The following is a 23607-nucleotide window of genomic DNA, read 5'->3' as shown; positions in this document are numbered from 1 at the left end:
TTGGCAGTGATGATATTGGAGTGCCCTGTGTGACCTGGAATGATGAACCACACGATCTGCTGCTCTCTTCCTGTATCTCCTCTCTTTGCATTTCAACCGTGTGTGACATAAATATCTTTCGGGGAAGTCGCGTCACCTTTTCACTCAATCTGAGGTTTGCATTTTGGTGTCAGTTAGTGTTCATGCTGGTATTAGCTTTTAATGCAGGTGAGGACAGTTTCTGAAGCTGAAGGTTGACCGTCCACAGAAATGGTAAAAATGTTTTCTGTGTTATTTTGAGCTTGAGACATCGTGGTGGTCCATGAGCTCACACATTTATTGTCATCTACATATGAGGTTCTTATCTGTGCGATTGGCTGATTTCCATTTTATTACATGTTTAATCAGGATTACATGTCCTTGTTCTGGTTTCATTCCTTTTACAGGCTGGGTTTTTTGGTAGAAACCAGTTCAGGAGGAGCTCACAGTAGATAGTACAGTGTACGGGATGGCCTCTTGGCCAAGAGGTCATCCTTTTATTCTTGAGAAAACATGGAGAGCCTCATGCAAATTCATGTCTGACTAATCCCGAGGCTTTCAGCACTACAATAAGGGCGAGAGGTCGGCACATTTCCCTGTCCGGCAGATAAATATGGATATTTAAATAAAAATTTGCATGATGTTGTAGTGTGATCAGTACAAATCTGTACTTGTACTGAGCAGCTTGATGAAAACAGGGGCTATAAGCACTTTCAATCACTACTTTGCTTGATTTTCCTGATCGGGACTCAGGAAAAATGCTGAATGCCACTCAACAGCCGGCCTGTCAATCCAGAGGTTCAGCCGCCATGTATGGCTCATCGCTCACACCGCGCTTCTTTGGGCCTCCTAATCCCCGAGCTCTCTTATCTGCCTTTGTTCTCAGAGCTGGCGAACAGCCTGTGAGATCAAGGCATTTAGAGAAACCAGCATGTCGACCCCCCCCCCCCCCCCCCCCACCACCACCACCAAACGAGTAATCATGGCTAACGAGCTGATTATAGCCGATCAATCAGGATGTCAGTTTCCCTAATAAGGCGCTGTCATTATAAAACAGTGGGACGGAGGCTGCAGCGGGGAGGTCATGTCCCCCAGGCCTCTTCTCCAAATGCACATCTCTCTTTCCAGAAGGCCGACCAGGCTGCAGGGGAGGAAGCATCATCTCATTGCTCTCCTTCTTTTCTCGTGTTTTTAAGGTGAACGAGACGCAGGAGAGGACCGTCGTGTGCTTTAGTCGCTTGCTGCTTTGATGTGCTTGAGTGTTTGTGTTACTCTGACTGTGGATGTAACGCAGGGCAGTCACTTTTAATGCATCTGATGCGAGCCACTCCACTCCACAGTGGATAATTCACAAATAATTTTTTAACGAAGGCCTCTCTTCATCTTAATACTAATGAGAATTTGTAAGGGAAGGCACTGCAGACAGTCCTGATTGAAGCGGAGGCAAAGGCAGTAATGTTTGACTTCCCTTTGATTTCTAAAGAGGCTCTCATTTTCAGTCTGGAGAGCTTGACTGTGTTAAACAAGCGAGCTGCTGCCAGGCGGGCCTATCCTTCAAGGATGAGTGGCGCTATTGATCTGATCCCCATGCAGTAGCTGTGCTCGCCCAGCAGGGGGGGATGTTTCTCTGCGTGGACGTTGGCAGCAGCGTTTGCTCTCACAGGGCTGCGGTATCTGTCTATTTGATGCCCTCTCGCTCTGTCTTTCTAATTAGACGTCCTTCTGAAGCAGGTATCCTGAGTCCAATTGCTTCTGCTCTTTCTCTGACTCGTTGTCCCCGAACTATCAGTGTCACTAACAAATCAATAAAACATCAGAGTAGAAACCACAGAAATCAGCACAACTGGGACTCCTCCAACTGCTGCTGCTGTGGCTACCTGCGCCGCAAACACAGCTCCGTCCGATGCTGAAATACGAGCCGGGGCGGGGAGCAGAGCGACAGCAGGCTGCGGCTTTCACTTGGATTTGCATACCTGCTGATTTCAGCCAAAGATTTCCAGTCCCCAAGAAATCAAGGCACAAGCTGGCTGTCCTTTCACTCTCACTTTTGTATATGTGCACTTGATGCTTCAAAGCACTTTTACAGCATGCATCTCAATAGTTGCATAAGAGCCACAAAGTCCTCGAGGACATTGTTCACTCCGACTGCAGCGGCTTCCAACTGTACTCAGCTGCAGCTCATAGCGCTTCATCTCTGCTGCAGCCAGAATGGCAGGAAACAAACCGCTCTGGGGAATAATTACTCTAATCCATTACAATGTACCGTCCTACGACAATTACCACACTTAGAGGAAGGCATGTGCTCACCATTGTAATTACCTTAAAACACAGCTAATGTATATTAGGGCTAAAGTCAGCACAGATGGTTATTCTCTTTCAGGAAGGAATCACTCCACTAGATGACAGGAACCCCTCAAGAAGTGTATTTAACTCGTACCACAGATCCTCACGTGTCCCAATACGAAGGTTTATATGTGCGAGCAACATCTGAATCCTGCTTCTTCTCGCTCTGGACCGGCCCGAGTGTCACGGCACTGACTGAGCACACGTACGAGTGCACTGGTGTCACATATGTGCCTCTGTGTATGTGCCAGCTGGCCCTCCGCTGATTGTGAAGTTGTTACTGTGACCTTATAAGCTGCTGCTGTCAGTGCTTGGAAGTGATGCACTAATTTTCATGCTAATGCAGCAAGATGCTCTGAACATCTGTACGAATAAGCTCAGAGAAAACTAGTTCTAGACTAGCGAGGGCACCTGTTTGGCAGTCACACCCCAAAGTTTAATCAAACTAAGAAGCCAAAACCTCTAATGACCAGAAGGGGCAGCAGTGAGTCAGCCCACATAGACTCCCGTGTTAAAACCTTCCAGCAGAAATAAACGTGTTTACAGCCTGATACACAAACTGGTTTGGTCCCTGTAGATAATTCCAACCAGTTTGTGGTACCTGTAGAGGAAACACGGGTGAAACCGATGCTTGTAATGTCTTTAGAAGGATTTTTAAACCAATCATTTTACATTTTATTTTGCTTAGTGATCTTGCCTTTAACTCTTGTTTTCGTTAGTGAAATTCTAGTTTTTCATTTGTATATTAATTAGCACTAACAGAGTGTTTTCCAGCAGCTCTGGATTATCATGGAAATTAATCTCTGTCCAAAATAAAAGTATATTATACCTCTGTTATATTAACAGAGGTATAATAACACAACTCAACAACAGCAATACTAAGAGCCTCTGTTTGGCATAAGGAAGTTGTTTATCTTACCAGAGTTTTGTGTTCTCCTGTAACTGGTTGGCAAACGCCTTCCCTGGAACATGTCACACTTTCAGAATTTTAAGTGGAATAACACCTAGTGGGAGGCAACCTGTCTCCAAGCAATCTCAGTCCGACACAGAGAGACGAGGTCCCAGCTGATTAGTGGAACTCGTATTCTAGTTTTTTTTAGGTCAGTTGGATGGCCGTTCTGCAGTAAGGACTCTCTTGTCACTATTGTGGAGGAACTTCTGTTTCTCTCTGTGAGGTTCTGAATGTAGTTCGTTTCTATGTAACAGAAATTCAACAGATTTGTGATTTTTGTTAATTTATCACAGTTAATCGCTGATTTATGACAGATAAACTGATAGCAGGCTGACTCTAGCTTATTTAAGTCTCCATATTGGATCGCCAAAGTTACAGACCTGGTTGCTATCCTCAAAGTGACCAGGTAAGTTCATCACACATAGTCACAATCATTTAGGCTGTGCTGCAGACTCCAACCATTGTTTTCCCTAAAGCCTTAGCATAACAGGCTTATCTGTCTAATGCAGGTAGGAAGCATTAGCTAATTACTTAACACTTCACCCTTTAATCCAGCCATAGTCACTTCCTGACAAGTAGACAGCCTGAGGTGTATATGATCATCAGTGATGACCTGAAGCTATCGTACATTTCATTTCATTCATTCAGTTTTATTTATTTCCACATCACAGTTGCCTCAAGGTGCTTCATACTGTAAGGTAAAGACTACAGTAATACAAAAGACCCTATCATCGAATCACATCACAATATCTGGGACAGCAAATGCAGTAAATATATGAGGACAGGACTTAACTGTGCTAATGACTGGGCTTCTAAAACACCAGGTTATAATCATGGTTAGATTGCGGTTATTTTTACATCTCAGCTGGAATTTAGATTTGATCGAGCAGTCCTGTGTTAGTGAGGTTTAGGCGTGCTGGAGCGCAGCGGTGACAGTTTCCTCTGCAGCGAGCTTAAACCTGACTGATAGCCCTCTCGCAGCCGTAATGGAGGGCTGTGGATCACATTAGAGTCACATTAGAAGCACTGGCCAGAGAGGTTAATTAAGAACGAGTGACGCCCAAGGACTGAACGCCTCTCACTCGCTGTGTGCCGACGGGGCTTCGTTGTCATCAGATTTCCTTCACAGCGGTCGGGATTAATGGTGATGATCTTATTGAGGGTGCTCATACATTTATTAAGGGATCATTTTATTCCATTTTTATTGTGCCTGAAATAAAGTAAAAAGACCCAAGGAGCTGAATTTTAAGTTGTTTTATACTTTTGAAGAATTCCTCCATTTCCACCAAATTATGCAGACCTCTCAGCAAAATCCTGCTTTAAATGCAAATACCTCGAATTGATCTCTGTTTTCTTTGCGTCCTTACACGTCCTTGTAGCCTCTTGTTGTTAAGGTGTTGTGATGAGATGAGTTGTGCACAAGTGGTGGAGAGTAAGTAGATTTACATAAGTGCACTCCTGAAATATTTGACTTAGGTAAGCACCTTTTATTTCAGGCAGGGTTCTTATGTCGGGTTCAGGCCGTCGAGTTCACGCTGCTAGGTTCAGGCGGTTTGGTTACGGCTGTGGGGTTCAGGTTGCCGGATTCAGGCTGTCTGTCAGGGTTCAGACCATAAAATTCAAGCTGCCCAGTTCAGGTCGCTGGGTTCAGGCTGTCTGTCGGATTCAGGATGCCAGGTTAAGGCCACTGGTTAAGGTTAAGCTGGTTAAGCTGTCAGGTTAAGGTCTCCAGGTTTGGGAAATCGGGTTCAGGCCATTGGGTTATGGCTGTGGGATTCAGGCCACCGAGTTCAGGCCGCTGAGTTCAGGCTGTTTGGCTGGCTCGGTCCGACTCCACTCAACAAGAGGCCAATAAGACGAGATCAAGATCTGGGAGGAGCTGACCTTCATCCTTCCAGGATGGAGTTTAAAACAATATAGATGGTGGACATCCAGAAAATATCGACCAGTGGTATCCCAGGTTACTGTACTCGCAAAATGAGTTGACTTGTTGTTTTCTGTAAAGCTCGCCAACATTACTTTGGTAGCAGTTCGGATGTATTTAATAAGCCGTTTGTCACTAAAGCTTTGAGCTCTGAATAAAGCACTGACTGATTTATTCAGATATTCATTGTCCCTGCATACTTTTCATATACTGTAATATGTCTACAATTAATCAGCTACCTTTCTGTGTATGAAAATTCTTTCAGAAAGTTTTGTTTGAAAAATATATAAGATTTGGATTAAAGGTGAGCACAGAGAAACATTTTAACTCTGGACGTATATCTCCAAAAATGAAACTTTTAAACTTTTTAAATCTGACTTCCAGCAGAAAGTCTTTGTGATGTGTTTAAACAAATATGACATGTTTGCAAACTGAATTAAAACAGGCTGATTTACTGTAGTTTATAATATTAGTGACACCAAAATAGTTAAAAATAACAGCCTAGTTCTGTTTTTAATATAGAAATTGTTGTAATTTTGATATTTTTCAGTATCCTATTCCCACATGAATCTTCCTTTATTTAAACCTTTGGCTGTGGTGTGAAAATGCAGAAGAGACTGTTGCATGGATAACTTTATAGTCGCCCACTTTCTAAGCAGGCTGATACATGCTAACATATTTTTTCCCTCCACTTTATGATTCTTACATTTTCTTGGTGATGAATGTAATAAACACTTTTTTATATAAGAAAATACAAAACTCTGCGCTTGCTGCAGAGACATCAACTGTTAAATGACATTAGAGGATTTTTGGTGACTGAAGGGTCACCTCAGACAACCTCAACAAAAACCCGACTACACAACATGACACAAAAACTGAAAAACAAATGATGTTATATAAGAACACCAGAACATGAATTCACCTATTTTGTAATACAAGCTTAAAATAAATATTAAGGATTCCGAATGGCCAGATGTAAAGGCAGGAAGACCGACAGACGGGCTGCCGTGTACAAGGCTCAAATTGCATAACGTGGCCTACATTCACCCCGCTTCCATTGCAGGGCCACACAGAGAGTGTGAGATAAAACAAACGTATGCAAAAGGTTTGGTGTTGCAGATGTGGGTCAGTCCTGAGCCTGCGGTCCTCTTTCACTCTCTCTCTGTGGACTCGAGGGCCGAGAGAGGGGTGAGTGTCTGATTCCCTGGAAAGTGCAGCGGCAGCCGGACTGCTAATCTACCTCTTCACCTCCCATCGCTGCTCAGGGGGATTGGCGATTACCACAATGGGATTTAAGATTTATATATTTTATTTTGGATTATTTTTCTATATTCCCACAGACCGGCCTCCCATCCCTCTCTCTCTCCCTCACGGTGCCTTTGTGGACTGAGATTTCTGTGGAGGGAGGATTCAATCACACTCCGTTAGTGGGGTTCATTTGGGAATACCGCTGTTTGCTTGTGGGTCAGACATTTTTATATATGCTGAAGTTTCCTCCTGAGTTTGGAAAGCCACACTAAAATCCCTCCCCCCCTCCCCCTCGATCCTCCTCCGTGAAGGTCGAATGATATGAACTTTTGCTCCTGAGATTATGGGTTAAACATTTGTTTGCTTTTTTGTAGAAAGCGTGACATCACGGGATGACATCATACTTTCAGGTGCGCTCAAAGAAAGGTCTTACACTGATTTTACATTCTGACTTTGGGCCGACTTCTGACTACAGCCTGAGATCCTGGAGCAGAGGTGGGTCAGTCAGAGTCCTCAGAGCTCTGTTTCCATATGTTTGTTAAACATTATGGTAATTTCCTGCTTCATGTTCTTATTCTTGGAATCTGATAGAGGCAGTGAGCCCAAACCTCCACCACGGCAGCTCACTGTCTATTTTAAGAAATCTGCAGGAAAAACGAGTGCTGGTCTCGATGATGGTTTTTAATGGATTTACATGACCCCTGCAGACTTTCATCAGAATGATAAACTTTAGGGATGTAGACTCAAACAGAAGCTTTATCATTGGAAACCTGTAGAACAGTCGGTACATGATTAAAAAAAACAAGGAAATACACAACAGGCCCGGTTCAGGTCAGGTATCTTTTCAAGGTCCTGTCCTCATCCCCTCACCCCCAACCCTTCACAGCAGATGGGCGCCCCTCCCTGAACCCCAAAGTGATTCCTCATAGGGGGTCATATTATTGTTGGGTTTTTCTCTGTATGTATTGTTATAGGATCTACCTTACAATATAAATCGCCTTGACGCAACTGTTGTTGTAATTTGGCGCTATATAAATAAAACTGAATTGAATTGAATCCCCTCACCACCAACCCTTCGCAGCAGATGGCCACCCCTCCATGAGCCTGGTTCTGCTGGAGGTTTCTTCCTGTTAAAAGGGAGATTTTCTTTCCCTCTGTTGCCGAGCACTTGCTCATAGGTGTTCGTCTGATTGTTGGGTTTTCTCTGTATTACTGTAGGACCTTTATTCTACAGCACAAGGCGACTGAGGGGACTATTGTTGTTATTTGGTGGTATTTAAATAAAACTGAACCGACCCACAAAAACATGCATTAAGGCTCTTTAGTATTAATAATAATGATCACTAATAACATTAACTTTTTTTAATGCAAACGTCTTAAACCCGCCTTTTTCTGCATGTCCAGCCTAAATCGTGATTACCTTCATTCTGAAACTGACAGTCTAATCTTGCTCTTATGTCTACAACGCAACGGCCTCACTGGGCAGGACCTCCGTCACCCCGCGAGGACACAAGGTCCTCATAAATACATGACCACACGCTCACACGCTAAAGCATGTCAGACTCAATCAGGCAGCTCCAGGAGTAGCGAGCACAAACACATGCCCTACAACAGCAAAACGCACGACAGCCCCCACGGATGCATTCATGCATGCTCACCAGCTATAACGATACAATCTCTCTCTCACACACACAATGGGTGCTGTATGGATTGTTTACTGCAGGCACGATGTTGCATTTCTTGTGGGCGTTTGCATTTCCCTGCCCTTCACCCACACAAACCACTAGTTTCACTGTCAAGCAGCACTTCAGCTCCCCGCAGGGCTGACAGCTTTACTATTTATTCAATACAGCAGCCGGGCGCTGATAAATCCAACTGGACATATAGGATTGATTGATTAAATGCTGCAAAGATAAAAGCTAACCTAAGAAAGTAGCAGAGAGAAGGCAAAGAAGAAAAAAAGGCTCTGATACGTCTGAACTGTCCTCCGGGGGAAATTTGACTTTGTGCGTTGTCATTTTAACCAAATATCCAAAAACAGTGTTGAGGAATTAAATAAAGCGACACATTTTCAGGTCTCCACTCTATCTTCGTTTCATCAGAAGAGATGTTTTTAGGCAGTTTGACAGTTAATGAAAAATGGAGACTGTTTTGGGAGTTATTTGTTTTTGACTTCACAGTGATGTCAGAACAAAGAAAGACGAAGGCTGCTGATGTGATTATCCACCTCTTAGTGATAAAAACATCTAATCAGTGTTGTATGTTTTTCACAGGCTCTCCCAAATTGTAGCCAGCTCCTGGGGCAGATTTTATACGTGTCACTTCCTACAAGAGCTCAACATTTTATTTTTTAACAACACCAGGAAGCTGCGAATGGATGGATTAATACTCAGACGTAAAAATAAACACTAGTTTGTTTATTCTACGTGGCTTACTGTTTTAATAAATAAAAAAAACGTCTGTAATGTTTGTTAGCATACTTGTTAAAGGTTTGACTTTCTTCAGATTAACTAATGGGACATCTGTATATGAACATCTGTAAGCAGAGGATGTGGTTTTCTGATTGATTACTGACCACACGTGTTTAATCTGAGCAGAAATCAATGAAACACGCTGGGATGATTTTTCCAAGGCTACCTGGATGAAAAGCACGTGATGTCACAGACACACAAAAACCCTGCAGCACACTCGGCACTGTTTGTTCTGACTGCTGCATTTCCACAAACAAAAGTTTGAGAGCTCAGCAGAGTTTCTTTTTTAATGTGTGCTTTCTTCTCTTTTACATCGTGGATCCATTATGAGCCTCGTCTGTGTTTGCTCCGCGGCTCAGCCTTTAATCATTCTCGGCTCTCTGCCCATCAAACATTGATGCTTTGTGTTTCTGCCCGGTGATGACGAGCGTTGCCTGCGAAAAAGCTAATATCAAACACGCCGTGAATTTTTCAGAAGGCCTGAGGATGGAGGAGAGCTGGGATTTTGATGTTCTCACACACACACACACACACACACACACACACACACACACACACACACACACACACACACACACTGTTTTCTTGCGTTGAAAGTGAGTTTCCATTTTTATCTGTAAAAACTGCACATTTGTAGATCTAAAATATTAGTTTCTCTCGTGCTTTGGTTCGTGCTGGGACTGGTGAAATAACTGACCATCAATAAAACAACTTTGGTTTCATATTTCCTCTCCAAAGATCCCTTTCTGTTAATCCAAATCAGGTCAAGAACAAAAAGCAGAAGCCCAAAATGATTCGTATTAATTTTATGATTATTCAGAGACACCTCTGTGATATGAACAAATTCTAAGTCTTGAATATAACTCATCAGAGTTCTGCATGAAGGACAGACTCGGTGCGGAGATGTAAAAATGCATGAATTTAAAGGTGAGGCCGTGCCATGGACGCTCAAGGCGGCTCACCTTCATGTGTCGTCGCCTCCGTCTGAAGCGCAGCAGCTCCTTGTGCTGGCGGGCGATGAAGTTGACGGCGGCGTACTCGAGCAGGGCCGAGAACACAAACAGCAGACAGACGGCCATCCAGATATCGATGGCTTTTACGTACGACACCTGTTAGTGGAGATGGGAAAGAAGAGGCCGTCAGAGGGTCTCTGTGCGTCGTGTCTGACTTGCTGATAAAAAAAAGAAACCCTAATAAAATCTAACGAGCATCTAAAGATCATTTCACCCTGTTTGGTTTGAGGCTGGAGGCAGTCGATTAGAGAAAGTTTGTAAAGTCGGCTTCATTTTCAGTTCATGACTTTAAACTCCAAATGTTTTCTCAAATGACCAATTTACACCAAATGATGCTCCTGCGACATGAAAATAATTGTACTGACAATGAGTGCATAAATCAGATGATATATGTGGGAACAAATACATTATTTTTTATTTTCAGCTCTGTCCTCTGCTTGTATCAAAGTCAGAAACTGAGCCTACTGCTAACCTGATCTCAGTAAACACTCGCCATACTTTATCATACTTTCAGCTCAGCTACTTTCAGTAAATTTGATAAGTTAAAATCATTATTAGGACAGAAAGATAAACCAGGGTATGATCACTGGACTGTGACCACAGCTGGCTGCACCCCTCAACTCGAGGTTTCACAACAGATGTTCACTGAGTGATGGGTGACAGTGTGTATTTAACCTCCTAGGACCTGGCGTCCACATATGTGGACATTACATTTTGGGTTGTCTAGACCAAAATACTAAACCTTGCCCTACAGCGGCCTAATATCCACTTACGAGGACAATATACTGCCACTGTTCTATCGAAATTTTAAACAAATATTCTCATATGTGGATCTCATTTCTTTTAGAAACAAAAATCAGGTAAAAAAAAAATATATATGGTAATTCTTTGCTTTTACATTCATCGGGTCCCAATATGCCCAAAGATCAAAGAGTAATTAAAAAGGCATGCCACGGAAGACTTCGGGTCTTAGGAGGTTAAATCAAAGACTGCAACAATTTGTGGGGCCGTTAATATTCAGAGTTATCTTCCCCAGCATGTCTTTTATCATGTCTTCCTTCTCTCACCCCAACCGGTCGCAGCAGATGGCCCCGCCCCTCCCTGAGCCTTGTTCTGTCGGAGGTTTCTTCCTGTTAAAAGGGAGTTTTTCCTTCCCACTGTCGCCAAAGTGCTTGCTCACAGGGGGTCATATGATTGTTGGGGTTTTCTCTGTATGTATTATTGTAGGGTCTACCTTACAGGATAAAGCGCCTTGAGGTGACTGTTGTTGTCGCTTATATTTGGCGTTGTATAAATAAAACTGAACTGAATTATGGCAGTCAAGTTATGGTTGGTGTATGTTTTTATCTGGCAGCAGGGCACTGGGACTTTAGTAAGTGTTACCGATCAGTGTAAGCTATTGTTGAAGCAATACGCCGTTCTTATAGAGCTTCCCCTGGTCACTCAAACAAACGACCTAAAAATCCAAATAAGCTGTTTCCCCAATGAAATGTGCAGATTTTGGCGAAGTGCTTTTTAACAGAGGAAAAGGATTTTATAAACATACTGGTTTCCTTCAGAAAGCATAAATGTTTCCAGTTTGCACACAATAGCAGAATGATTTCAGAAAAAACAACAGTGAACAGGGTGAATATTATTGCTCCTGAAAAACTGACCTTTTCATTGAGCCCGAGAGGTTCTCCCAAGAAGAACAGGCTGGGATTACTGAGGAGAGGAGTGAAGACTGCAGTAGATGACTGCAGGCTGTTATCCAGCTAAATGGACTGTTAGCTTCAGGGGTAATCATTACCCTGGTAGTTTTTGTTTTTTGCGAAATAATTTGATTTCTGTGTGCAAAAGTAAAATAATCTAAGCATCCAAATACATTAAAATACTTTAATTTCATAGTGGTCTGATAATCTGTACTCATTTATACATTTGTCTGCAATATCTGAGTGCACAGGAATGAGTGATGCTCTGTATCTTTATCGCAATAAAGGCATACGTGTAAAGGTATTTCCACTGTCTTGAGCTTAGACTACGAGGTTAAGGTGCTTTCACTACATTATTAAATTTACCTGACTGCATGCACAGCCAGGTGCACGTAAAACACAACACTGGGCCCAACTAGCTCACAGAACCAGTGAAATTACAGCAAGACGGCCAGGGCGAGGACTGTCCAGATAACACGGGCTAAATGAAGTCTGGTTGGATCATTGTATGATTGCTATCTGCCCGCCAAGTACCTTTATTCGAGTGCATTCGCCCGGCCTGTCATTACAACTCTTCATCTCCAAATGCAATTACAGCGTGCAGCCTGAGAGGGAGAACCTGGTCTGTCTCGCAGAGAGGAAGCCCACAATCAGCCGTTTAAAATCCAATTAAACTATGACTTTGGATCACTTTACACAAACACAGAGTGCTTATCATCGCCGTTCGACCTCGCTGTGATTCGTGCTCGTTTGTGCCGTTCATGAAAACGTTTATCTTCGAACGCCTGAGCGACTCCCTCCCCGAGCTGCCGAGAGGCCTCAACGCTCAGTGGTGATGGTCATCCAGCCAGAGAGACGGGGATGACTCTCCCACAAAAATGATTTCACAGACACTGAAAGAAGCTTTTCCTCCTTTGTGTGAAGCAGTAGAAACAATCTTCAAATCCTGCCCAGCACACACGTTACCTTTTCATACATACTCATAAAATCAGCATGGACGATTTTAGAGGTCAGCTTTGGTTCCTGTGCTGCTTTATTTTGGACTGTATGGTTATGTTCATAAACTTGGGCAGATCCAGAAGTAAAAGAAGCTTTTGAATGACCCCTTCTCTAAAATAGTGCCTTCTCTGGTGCTGATTCTGGGAAGGCAGAGCATTAAGCGAGGTAAATGAAGCAGATGGAGAGAGAGTCTGCACCACACTGTTGGACAACACTTTATTTCCTGATGCTGTTTTTGTTTTACTGCCAACATGAAGCGTTATGAGTGACCACAGTTTTCCTTATGCTGCTGGTACAGATTTCTTAAATTAGCTCTCGCAGACTCTGCTTAGCTATGAAATCTGGCAGGACTGAAGCACACTAAACTCACGCTCTACATCCTGAGAGTGACTCGTGTGTTTTTACTGTGTCCACAGGCGACTGTTAGCTTGGTGCTGCAGTATGATCTGTGTGAGGCTGAAAGCTCCTGACAGACAAACTGAGCAGTAGTGACCTGCTGAGCAGCTTAGGCGGCGTTACTGTACTCATGCTTCACAGGGCAAGGATCAAAAAAGAAGAAGAAGAAGAAGTAGTGGCGGGCCGTGAGCTGAAAGTGCTGACAGACTGAGCAAGTGTCTGGAATACTGAGGGGGGATTTTCCCTTATTTTCTGCCATAATCATATTGCATTGAATGTTTCCACAGGTTGAAATAACGAGGTAAAAATGTGTGTAAGAATAATCCACAGGAGCCTAAAACTCAGGCATCAGACATGGTTGTTTTGGCCCAGATAGCACCCTCCATTGCTGTGACATCAGTGTGAGAGAGGAACGTGGTCAGCACAGCACAGTGACGTACTGCTGACGTAGCCCGTGTGGGTGGAGGCGACGCCTAGCTTCTACCCGTCTTTGTGTGACCCACTCACAGAGGGATTCAAGGCATGGGGTAGCTTGGAAATCGTTTGGGGCACGTGAGTAGAGTAGCTGGATAGTCTAGTGTGAACACTTGGGAACAACAGATTGGAGCTTCAATCCTTTCACGCATCTACAAAATGTCCCCAGGCTAACGTCATCCTGATAAAAGCGACAGATAACTGAAGCATACCGGTTCATATGTGGCCCGATCAGCAAGCTCCATATCAAGTCTTCAGGATGAGAGGACAAACTGAGAAGTGGGCTAGTGGAATACAACGTGCATGGAACGGGAAAATGTGGGAATGATGGATGGAAAGATCATCTTTCAGTACTGAACAGATGATGTTTTTTTCTGTGCTAATCTGTAATGTAAGATAATCTGACCATCCTTCTTTTTTAATTTCACCAAAGTTGACATTAAACTTGGATTAATAACAGATCTCCCCGCAGTCATCCTTCACCTGTTCAGATTTCCAGCACAGTTCTGCTGACTCAGCAGCACTCTGAGAACTCTGAGAGGGGCTTCCTCAGCATCGAGTCACGACTGGACTGAAGGTTTCTGACGGGGCATCAGCTGTTCATGCATGCAGCATCACGCAACTGAGCTCCCTGTCAGAAGATCAATGCATCGATCCTTTCTTCACTGAGAGACAGAAAAGAAATATCATCATAAATACTAAAGAAGGATGTAGTTTCCACACAGCCAGTTATCATCCCTGATGTGTCAGAGAAGGGGCTCAAAGTTTTCATAACCTGGTACTGAGGTCTTGGTCCTGGCTCCCCACAGAGGGATGCTTGTTCAGAAATTTAAACGCACGTGTCACAACACGCTGGGTTATTATGTATTCAAGCTGTTCCTAAACCTGATCAGACATTTTTCAGGGGCTTAAAACTAACTGAGCAGAGAAGGCAAAGGAAATAAAAGTGAAGACGTGGAGACAGAGGCGTGCAGTCGGTTTTGCTGAGAAGCTTACGCCAACCCCACCTCTCCTGGTTCCTTGTCTTTCGGTTGGGGCCGTAACGCTCATAGCCGCTGTTTGTATCCTGGCAGCAGCAGAACCGAAGGAAACGTCTGCATATTTCTGCGACGTCTGTACTTTCTCACAAAAAGGATCTGCAGCCCTGATCTGAATCAGTGAAGTCAGCCCCTCTCTGAAAGTCCACTGCTACAGGTGAACTGCAGCCGCCCCAGGTCTGTGGCTGGGGCTTAGAGGGTACAACAACATGTGTCCCAATAATGGTACGATAAGTAGACGTGGAGAGAGTCATACTGTGTGTGTACTGTGCTGTATATGGACAGCATGATCAGCTGAGCAGAGATCTCGCCTCGTGTCCACTTCCATCTGCTCTGATCTGACAAGCTGCAGCAGAAACATCTGAAGAGAGCCATATGTGTGTGTGTGTGTGTGTCTGCTATCAATCGCACACAGAACACTGTGAGAACACTCACAGAACACTGTGTGTCTGTGTGTGTGTGTGAGAGAGGGAGCAGCATGCCCACCTAAGCTCAGCTGTGCTGTGTGATCATTATTGTGACAGCTGAACTGCAGAGGAATCATGGTTCACTTGTTCAATTTTTAGAGCGCATGAAGCACCTAATGTCAACAGAGTGTGTATATGTGTGTGTGTGTTTGTGTTGGGGATTACAGCTTTCCTGGACGTAATTATACAATCCTACTAGCTCACGCAGACCCTGACCATTTTTTCACTTTAATCTGAAAATCCCTGACAGTAAAAGATTCCTCTCGCTTTCTAAAACATATTGTCTCCATTTTTGTCTCCTTGAACCTTCTTTGTTAAAGGTCTTTTTTTAAATTCTTCCTTCTTTCATCCCTCCATCTGTCTGCCTCTCGACTTCCCTCCACTCTGTCTCTAATTTGTCAGGGAAAAGGAAATTTTTCTTTCCCTCCCATTGATTTATCTTTTCCCTTCATTCCAACTTTTCTTCAATTAATTACTCTCTGTCTACATCGTCTTTGTCACTGCCTCTGTCATTTATGTCCCTTAATTATCAGAAAAAGCTGTAGGCCTTCCTTCCAACAGGGATGAAAAGACATCTGTCATTAAACGGCACGTCATGCATACAAATTCTTCCTGCCGTTGCTTCATATTTTACTTTGTTTTGGTGTTTTTGGGGGTGTGACGGATGAAAAACAATATCTGTAAAGGTAAAAGTCAACAGATGTGAAAATAAGCTTACGGATAAACTATCAGCTCAAACCTGAAAGTTCATCACAGGAATAAGATGATTTTGTTTCTGTCTTTATACAGAGTTAAGTACTGAAGAAGAAGCAGTAGAATATTAGCTTATTATAAACACTGGACTGGAACATAAAAGGCATAAAATAGCTAATTCTGTGATTATCCTGCGGCTTTCTTGTATGTCATCATTACAAGCTATCATATGAATAAAATTCTTGATATAGGAGTTTTATGGGTTTTTTTAAAATGTTTTTATTTATTATTATTTTTATGTATTTTTGCAGTTTTTAGGAAAAAAAATAATTAATGACACAGAGGTCTCAAAAAATCACACAACCCTGTGAAATGTTACAGGGTTAAGGAATACAAACCTTTAAAGTGGCTCCGTTCTGCTGTTTCTTATTTCCTGTCTGCTGTTCCAGTTTCCAATAATGAGCCAAAACCTCAAGCGTTACAGTTTCTTTCTATTCGTACCTCTGTATGACGTCTATATGATATTATTGTATTCTCAGGCACCTGGCTATGAGTGTAAAAGCTGCACCCTCCTGCTGTTAATACCTTCCATATGGAAGGGGAAGACAATCAGATGGAAGGTCATTGTAAGGGGGAGGAGCTAAAACAGCTTGTTTCAGACAAGCACTGAGAAAGGATTATTTTAAACTGTGAATCATGCAAAGCTGCTCTCTAAGAGTCCAGGAATAAATGAATTAGAAATAAGGTATGTTCATGAAGTCCAAGCAGACTACAATAACGAGTGATTTGTCCTCACCTTGGGCAGAGACGCTCTTGAACCGGAGCTCTGCGTGGTCATGGTCAGCACGGTGGTGATGCCCAGGCCCACCCGGGCGGGCGCGGCGTCCATGTTGATCCAGAAGGAAACCCAGGACAATATGACTATGAGCAGAGAGGGGATGTACATCTGGATCAGGTAGTAACCCATCTGACGCTCCAGGTGGAAACGAGCCTCGATACAGGTGAATTTACCTGGGAGGTGGGGGACAAAGAAGTGTCTTTGATGAGGTCGGAGTTTGTGGGCGAAGAGATATGAGACAACAGAGAGAGCAGAAGATATGAGAAAGGACAGCAGTTTCTTTGGGCTCGTCCTGTCGAATGAGAAGAAAGAGAAGGGTGAGGGTGACAAATGTCCTGTTACTGCTGCTTTGAGTGAGCACACCAGCTTATTTACTATTAACACATTCTTGTCTCAGCTGATCACATACTAACACATCAAAACCCACTGGTGTTGTATTTTATAGAACTGTGTGGACCCTTTAGCTTGTGCTGTTGATGTGCAGGGCGCATGCAGGAAAGATGCCAGGGTGGTCAGGGAAGTCTAATCTTAAAAGTAGAAATACTGTCTGTCTCCCGAATCCAAACTGGAAGCTGGTTCCACACAAGAGGGGCCTGAAAACTGAAGGCTCTGCCTCCCATTCTACTTTTAAATACTCTAGGAACAACAAGTAAGCCTGCAGTGTGAGAGCAAAGTGATGGTAAATGGACTGGTTCTCATATAGCACTTTTCTACTCTTCTGAGCACTCAAAGCGCTTCACACAACTTGCATTATGCATTCACCCATTCACACAAGCACATTGTTCTAAGTGCTTTCTAAGTAACATTCACACACATTCATACTCTGATGGATGCATCAGAGAGCAATTTGGGGTTAATGCAGACTAGGGGAAGCCAGGAATCGAACCTCGAATCTTTCGATCAATAGATGACCTGCTCTACCGCCTGAGCTACAGCCACCCCTTGGTCAAATGGAGTGATATGGTACTATAAGGTCATTAAGATAACATGGGGCCTGATTATTAAGTACACCCTCTCGCAACACTAATCATCTTCGTTATCGTCGTGAAGAGTCCTGCAACCTTGTCTCGTGTATTCTACTTCAGTGTGTTTCAGAGGGACGAGGTGGGTTGCAAAGTGGCTTGCAGATGGGCAGTGCATGGTGCAGTTTAAACATCGGAGTCATCAGGGATTATGGAATTAAGGGATTAACTTTAAGTTCTGTGTCAATAACAGAGAGAAAACCCGAAGAATCACCAAATTAACCACAAGCCCTGAGTTCAGTTTCAGAGCAAGAGATGGTGGTCACAGATCATGGCATGTAAAAGTAACAGTGCCCATTTTTGCTGTTCTTATCTTTAGCGTTTTTTAAAGCAACTGGTTTGGTTTTTAATGAGATGGCTTACGACACGCATAAGATTTTCTCTCCACAGCTTTATATTCATGGAGCCAGTCATTTTGTGTCGGTAGGTGTTCTATTATCACACGGAAATCTCATTTGGAGAATGATTGAACTTGCAACACATAAAGCACACAGCGCTGATTCCAGGAAAAAGAAACGACGCTGGTCAATGTTTAAACAAAAGCAAAATGTTCTTTCATCAGTTTCCCAGAGGCAGTGCGGTTCCATTATCACCGAAGAGTGTTACTGAATTCTCGATTATCTTCATTTGAAAGGGCACATTAAACATTGGCAAAGGCACATCTCCTTGAAGAACAGGTGGAAATGATGAGACGGAGGGTAAATTAAAAGAACAACAAGCACAGATTGGAGGAAGCAAGGAAACAAGAGCGAGGGGGAGAGTAAGAGAAGGAAGGAAGGAGCTCTCAGACTGAAAAAAGGATGAGCCACAGAGACGATGCTGACGTCTTTGAGACAAAATGTCATCTTCCTTCAGCGCTCATGCTAAGCCAAAGCAGAAAATCAGAGAGACATACGGGGGCTCGCCAAATATCAAAGGAAGCCAAACATGTGGCACATCTGAAAACAAACCCAGGAGGAGGTTTGGGATTCAGCCTGCCACTCACAGAGTGTGAAGAGGAGCGAATCATTTCCATCTTCACAGCACAGCAGCGTTTTTCATCACTCTAAGAGGACAAAGTGCACAGTTTATTTTAGTCCAAGAAAGAGAAGATGAGGAATTGTGTTTAACACACGAATCCATCAGCAGCTAAACACAACCAGGAATAATCAGGTTTATCAAAACCAGCAGCTCAATAAAAATATTCAAAATATCCTGTTTACAGTCCAAGTTAAACAGGTGAGTTCTGTCCCTCTGCAGGTGTCGTGACGAAAGAAATTATCTATAAAGACAAAAACAGCATCAGGCTGTAAACATGCTTATTTCTGCTGCAAAGGTTCAACATGGGAGTCTATGGAGACTGACTCACTGCTGGAGCCTCTAGTGGACAGTAGAGGAATTGCAGCTGCTGGCTTCATTTCCAGCCCTGGAGGTCACCTCTGGAGTTTAAAGTGTAAAGAAAAGATGCTCTGAAAGTATCTGGTGACCTGAGCCAAGCTTCATATCAGCTGCACTGAAGACACATCTGTTATAACGGCTGCATCAGCGTTGTGCTCATCTTTACATGAGCTTTATGTCCTGCAGCGTCCTGCTACTTTTGGCTGTTCAGTTTTATTTTAGAAAAGGCTAAAGTGGTCAGCTGAAACCCGACAACTGTATGACAGAGGAGGGAAAGCACTAATTATTTAACTACGGGGAGTAACGGTGTGTACTCTCAGACGGTTCCACTCCAAACGAAGATGGCTCCATTGAGACGTTTGCATTTTCTTCTCTGTACATCTGTCTAAATGCTGACTGAAGCAGGCCAGTTTGCTGGATTGTTGGTTTTGGAAAAGTACATCTGTGAATAACTCCCACAATCATGACCAACTCTGTTATTCCCCAACAGGCACAAGCACTCTGCCTTTTTTCACTCATTCAGGAAGCTCGGAGTTGGACACATCTTCATAAATCAGTGATCAAACAGTCACGTCCATCTTATCCGTCTGAGTGTTTCTCCGGCACGCTTGTTGTGTCTGTGTAGAAAAATGAATCTATTTGTCTTTGTCGAAACGTAGGACCGTGAACTGGATGTTTTTGTCCTACATCTCCTCACAAAGCAGCACTTTAACTTGACTTTGTTGCCTTCTTAAGTCAGCGCACTACATGCAGTGTGCTGTTAAAAGCCCGCTGATGCGTTTCCCTTGTTGTACCTGCCAGAAGCACTGCTCATCCTTTTGAGGGGAAGCTCTGGATGTTTATGCTCACAGCATGCTGCCGTGAAAAGGGAGTGCAGAGATTAGGAAGAACGGAGTCAGGACCTACTTCTCCTAATCCCTTTGCTCATGCTGTACTACACTGCACAGCAGTACAAATACACACTGTGCTTTAGTTTTAGGCACTTTAGATTTTTAGATACTTATCCGAATTCATTCAGCAGCATCACTGTGGTCTCGAACATAGAGCCCGACAGAAAGAAGCTTCTGCAGACACAAGAAAAGGTGTAAATCCTACAGCAGATGGCGAGAACCCCCACAGAGGCCTGATCTCAAAAATCACAGAGTCAGTCTGGTTTTACATGAGACAGTCATTCATCTTTTTCTGTTTACAGGATGCAGTCTGGAGTTTATTTGGAATAAATAAAAAAGTATTCATGACATTATTTCTGACATCATCCATACTTTGTACAAACCTGGAAGCAAACACCCTTAAAAGTTGAGAAATTTTGGTCTCGGTTCCTGTTTGTGTTTTTTATCCTGGTTATATTTTCACTCAGTTATCTGACGCGTATTGCTTTGTTCCAGAAAAAGATGCGGTCCACTCTCACTGTAGATCCTAGATGAACACTGCATTCGTTTCTACTGTTCGTGAGAGCAAACTACATTTTCTGGGTTTGACATTGACGGAGTCTCGGGAAGAAGAAGGTGTGTCCAGATGAAACATCATCAGAACTGATTTGACAGATGTGACATGACAAACCTCTTATTGTAAGTTCATCATAACAATTCTTAAATGAAATGTTTGAAATCAACAGCAAAACTGTGCAGCTGCTGTTTTTGTGGTTTCCTGCAGTAAAAACTGACTCCAACAAACAGGATCATTGAGACCAGTTATCTGTCCAATCCTGTCAAAACTGGCTCACAGTGAGTCTGCTGCACTTGTATCTCATTCTTTTGGTCACAGCAGCATAGCTGCACAGCTTTACTTCCACACTCGGCTCTCTCTTCACCACAGCAGACCAGTACAGCCAGTCCACATCACCACATCACCACATCACTGCACGAGATTTGGGAATATTTTATCATCTGAAAACTGTCTTTGCTTGTAAACACATACAGAGACATCATCTAATATCAGTTTGAATGCCTCTGTGATACCTTACCGACACCTGAAGTTAGCTAATTAAACATTTTTGTTAGCACAACTTGTAAATCAAATGTAAAGGTTTATTTTCTGTGGTGATGTGGACTGGTTGTACTGGTGTGCTGTGGTGAAGCTGAGTGTGAAACTAAAGCCTTAATGGTTAATCTGCTGTCCTCACATGCTACCATGAGCTCTGGGTAGATACACCCTCCGTAGGGTATCTGCTGCTTCTCCACACTGACCAGGATGCCTTGTCTCTGCCATGAGGTGTTTCAGGATGTCCTAGTGCTGTGCTCCTCTGCTAAGTCTACTGCCCCTTTGACCCGGACCCAGATCAGCAGGAGAAGATGGATGGATAAGTAATGGTATGCTAAGCATTATGCCACGCCAGGGTCCTAACAGTGATAGCTGTAATGCTTTGGTTTTCATCTCTGGATGACAGTAAATGGTAAACAGGCTGGTTGTTATATATGGTCTGTTAAAGGTTAAACATTATTTTCAAATCTGAAATTCTAGCATTTAAAATGCAGACTGCAGTGGGTTTATTTGCATTGCAGCACTGTAGCAACAGTAACCGTGTCCCTCTGCCTCTCTGTAATGTAATGAGCACACTGGGTCTCATAATAAACCACAGAGAGCGAGATGGCCGAAGATCCATTTAATCAAAGACGATCAATGCACGGTGGCCTCATCAGTTAGAGTTAACCCTAAAAGACTGGAGAGAGGAGGAGTGAAAGGAGGGAGTGACCGAGGAGAAGAAGGATGTCAAGTGGAAAGTCGGAGAAACTTGAGGATAGAGCGAGAGGAGAGAGGGATGAGGAGGAGTGGAAGATACAAGAGGGAAGGAGAGAATGACGACAGCAGGAGGAGGAGGGGGGTGAACTTGATTTATAGCTGTGATACACTTCAGAGCTTTTAAGTGCTGTCCATATTTTCTATCTGATAAGAAGATTGAAATTATTCAGCCAGGCCCATATCTCACTGTGTGGAAGATGTGTGTGTCTCTGCTGTACTTAACACTGTACATGAACTCACACCATTCATGTGTGTGTGTTTAAATCTGTAAATTCACTCATCCCCTGCAACAGAGGTGGCATGTATGTAGGTTTACATGTTTCTGTATTACGTCACACTCCGTCTTCTCGGCCTGACTGAGAATCAGAGACACACCAACAAAGAAGAACCAGCACGCCCGCTCTTTAAATATTTCAAAACTCGTATTGATCACAAAACCAACCTGTAACCTGTTTTAAACACCTGCTCAGAACTCATTCTGATTGGCTCGCATTTCCTTAACTGCGCTCTACCTGCTTCGCTGTCTCCTGTCTGCCTCTATAAACTGCAAATGTGGAAATATCAAAAGTGAAAATGCATTGTTCCTGAACAGTGAAGGCAATTTAACGGTGAAGACAGCTATGCTAAAGGAGAAGATTCTGTCAGGTCCTCGTTCAGAGTTTTAGTTTTAGGAATGTTTGCTATGATAAACAGCCAGATTCATTCAGCCACAGCTGAAGCTGCGAGGGAAGACGCGCAGAGCGACGTGGCAGCGACGCACCTGTAAAGAGTCAAACTAACCACTCTCAACTTTGTGGCAAGTTATTAATATTATTATTATCATTACTGTTATCATTAAATCCTGTATTGAAACAGGTCATCTCACTGAGATGGAGATCTCTTTTTCAAGACAGACATGCACAAAAACCAGAGGTGGGGAGAGTAGCCAAAAATTGTACTGTAAGTAAATGTAACTGAGTAAATGTAATTATATACTACCCACCTCTCTCTAAAAGCCACACAAACACCGAGACTTCCTGTTTATAGAGGAAAGAGTGACGAGTAAAAGCAGACAGCTCAGTTGCTAAAACGTGTTACAGTAGTATAAAACAAGCAACGTAAAATGTGACTCTTCTTCAGTATCGACCCGAGCACTGCTAATAATCAACATCCAGTTACAGTTCAAGTCTTAAGCTCCATGGACAGAGCCCAGACCTCCAGCACACCTTTTACTTCACCCAGTTGTAAATGTGAAGGTTTACCGATTTTCACATTTGATGTGACCTTGATGTGTCTTACAGTCCGTCTTACAAACAATCTTTAAACTATGAGCCAGGAACACATCTTCAAACATTGATTTGAACTGTACAGATTTTGAGGCGCATAACCAGGACGTTGTTCCACACACTGAAACCTGCTCAGCTTGTGTTTTAATGACAGCCGCTGCCGGTGGGGACAAAGGTCTCACAGGTAGGAAGGGTTAAAGTAACGAGCTCGAGTCTTTCAGCTCGTCAGCCTGCTGCTTTGTTGGGCTGACTCGCTCTTGTTCTTGTTCCTTCGCTCGTTGGTTCAGGCACTATAAATACCTGGTTAGGCTTCGGTTAGTTTGGTTTAAAACACGCCCCTTAACAACAGTAACCCTGTTCTTCTACTGATGCTGTAAAGCAGGAAGGACACGGGCTGGGTCAATGAGCCAGGCCAGCACTAATTGACACCCCCGGGATGAGATGAAGCTGTGTGTCCACACATCTCAGGTTGTACTGAAAAAATAATATGAGGTGCTTGCTTGTGTGTTGCATTACTTAATTTATACAAAAACAACATTTAATGAAAAACAAGGAGCACGAACCTGGAGAGCTAATGAAACTGAGACGATTGTACAGATGTGTAAGGTTAAAACATCAGTTTTAGACACCGGATGTACCG

At 43.3% G+C, this 23607-nt stretch overlaps 1 protein-coding gene across 4 annotated transcripts in view; it reads right to left on the bottom strand.

Annotated features, from left to right (window-relative positions):
• Window positions 1-23607, bottom strand: part of glra1 (glycine receptor, alpha 1) — a 121716-nt gene that overhangs the window by 14727 nt on the left and 83382 nt on the right. For all 4 annotated transcript variants that reach the window (XM_086304932.1, XM_086304942.1, XM_086304917.1 and 1 more), the window contains 2 exons: window positions 16523-16737; window positions 9919-10065 (listed from right to left, as the gene is read on the bottom strand). In XM_086304932.1, the coding sequence (XP_086161058.1) occupies window positions 9919-10065; window positions 16523-16737 (362 nt within the window). The remainder of the gene's footprint in view (window positions 1-9918; window positions 10066-16522; window positions 16738-23607) is intronic.

This window comes from Aulonocara sp. 'chitande type north' Nkhata Bay, linkage group LG2 (assembly GCF_057382095.1).
Source record: "Aulonocara sp. 'chitande type north' Nkhata Bay isolate Kocher_YH1m ecotype deep benthic linkage group LG2, A_spYH_male_GT1.1, whole genome shotgun sequence".
NCBI classification, from domain to species: domain Eukaryota; kingdom Metazoa; phylum Chordata; class Actinopteri; order Cichliformes; family Cichlidae; genus Aulonocara; species Aulonocara sp. 'chitande type north' Nkhata Bay.
Note: the sequence above shows the minus strand (reverse complement) of the source record. Positions and strands in the feature narration are given on the sequence as shown.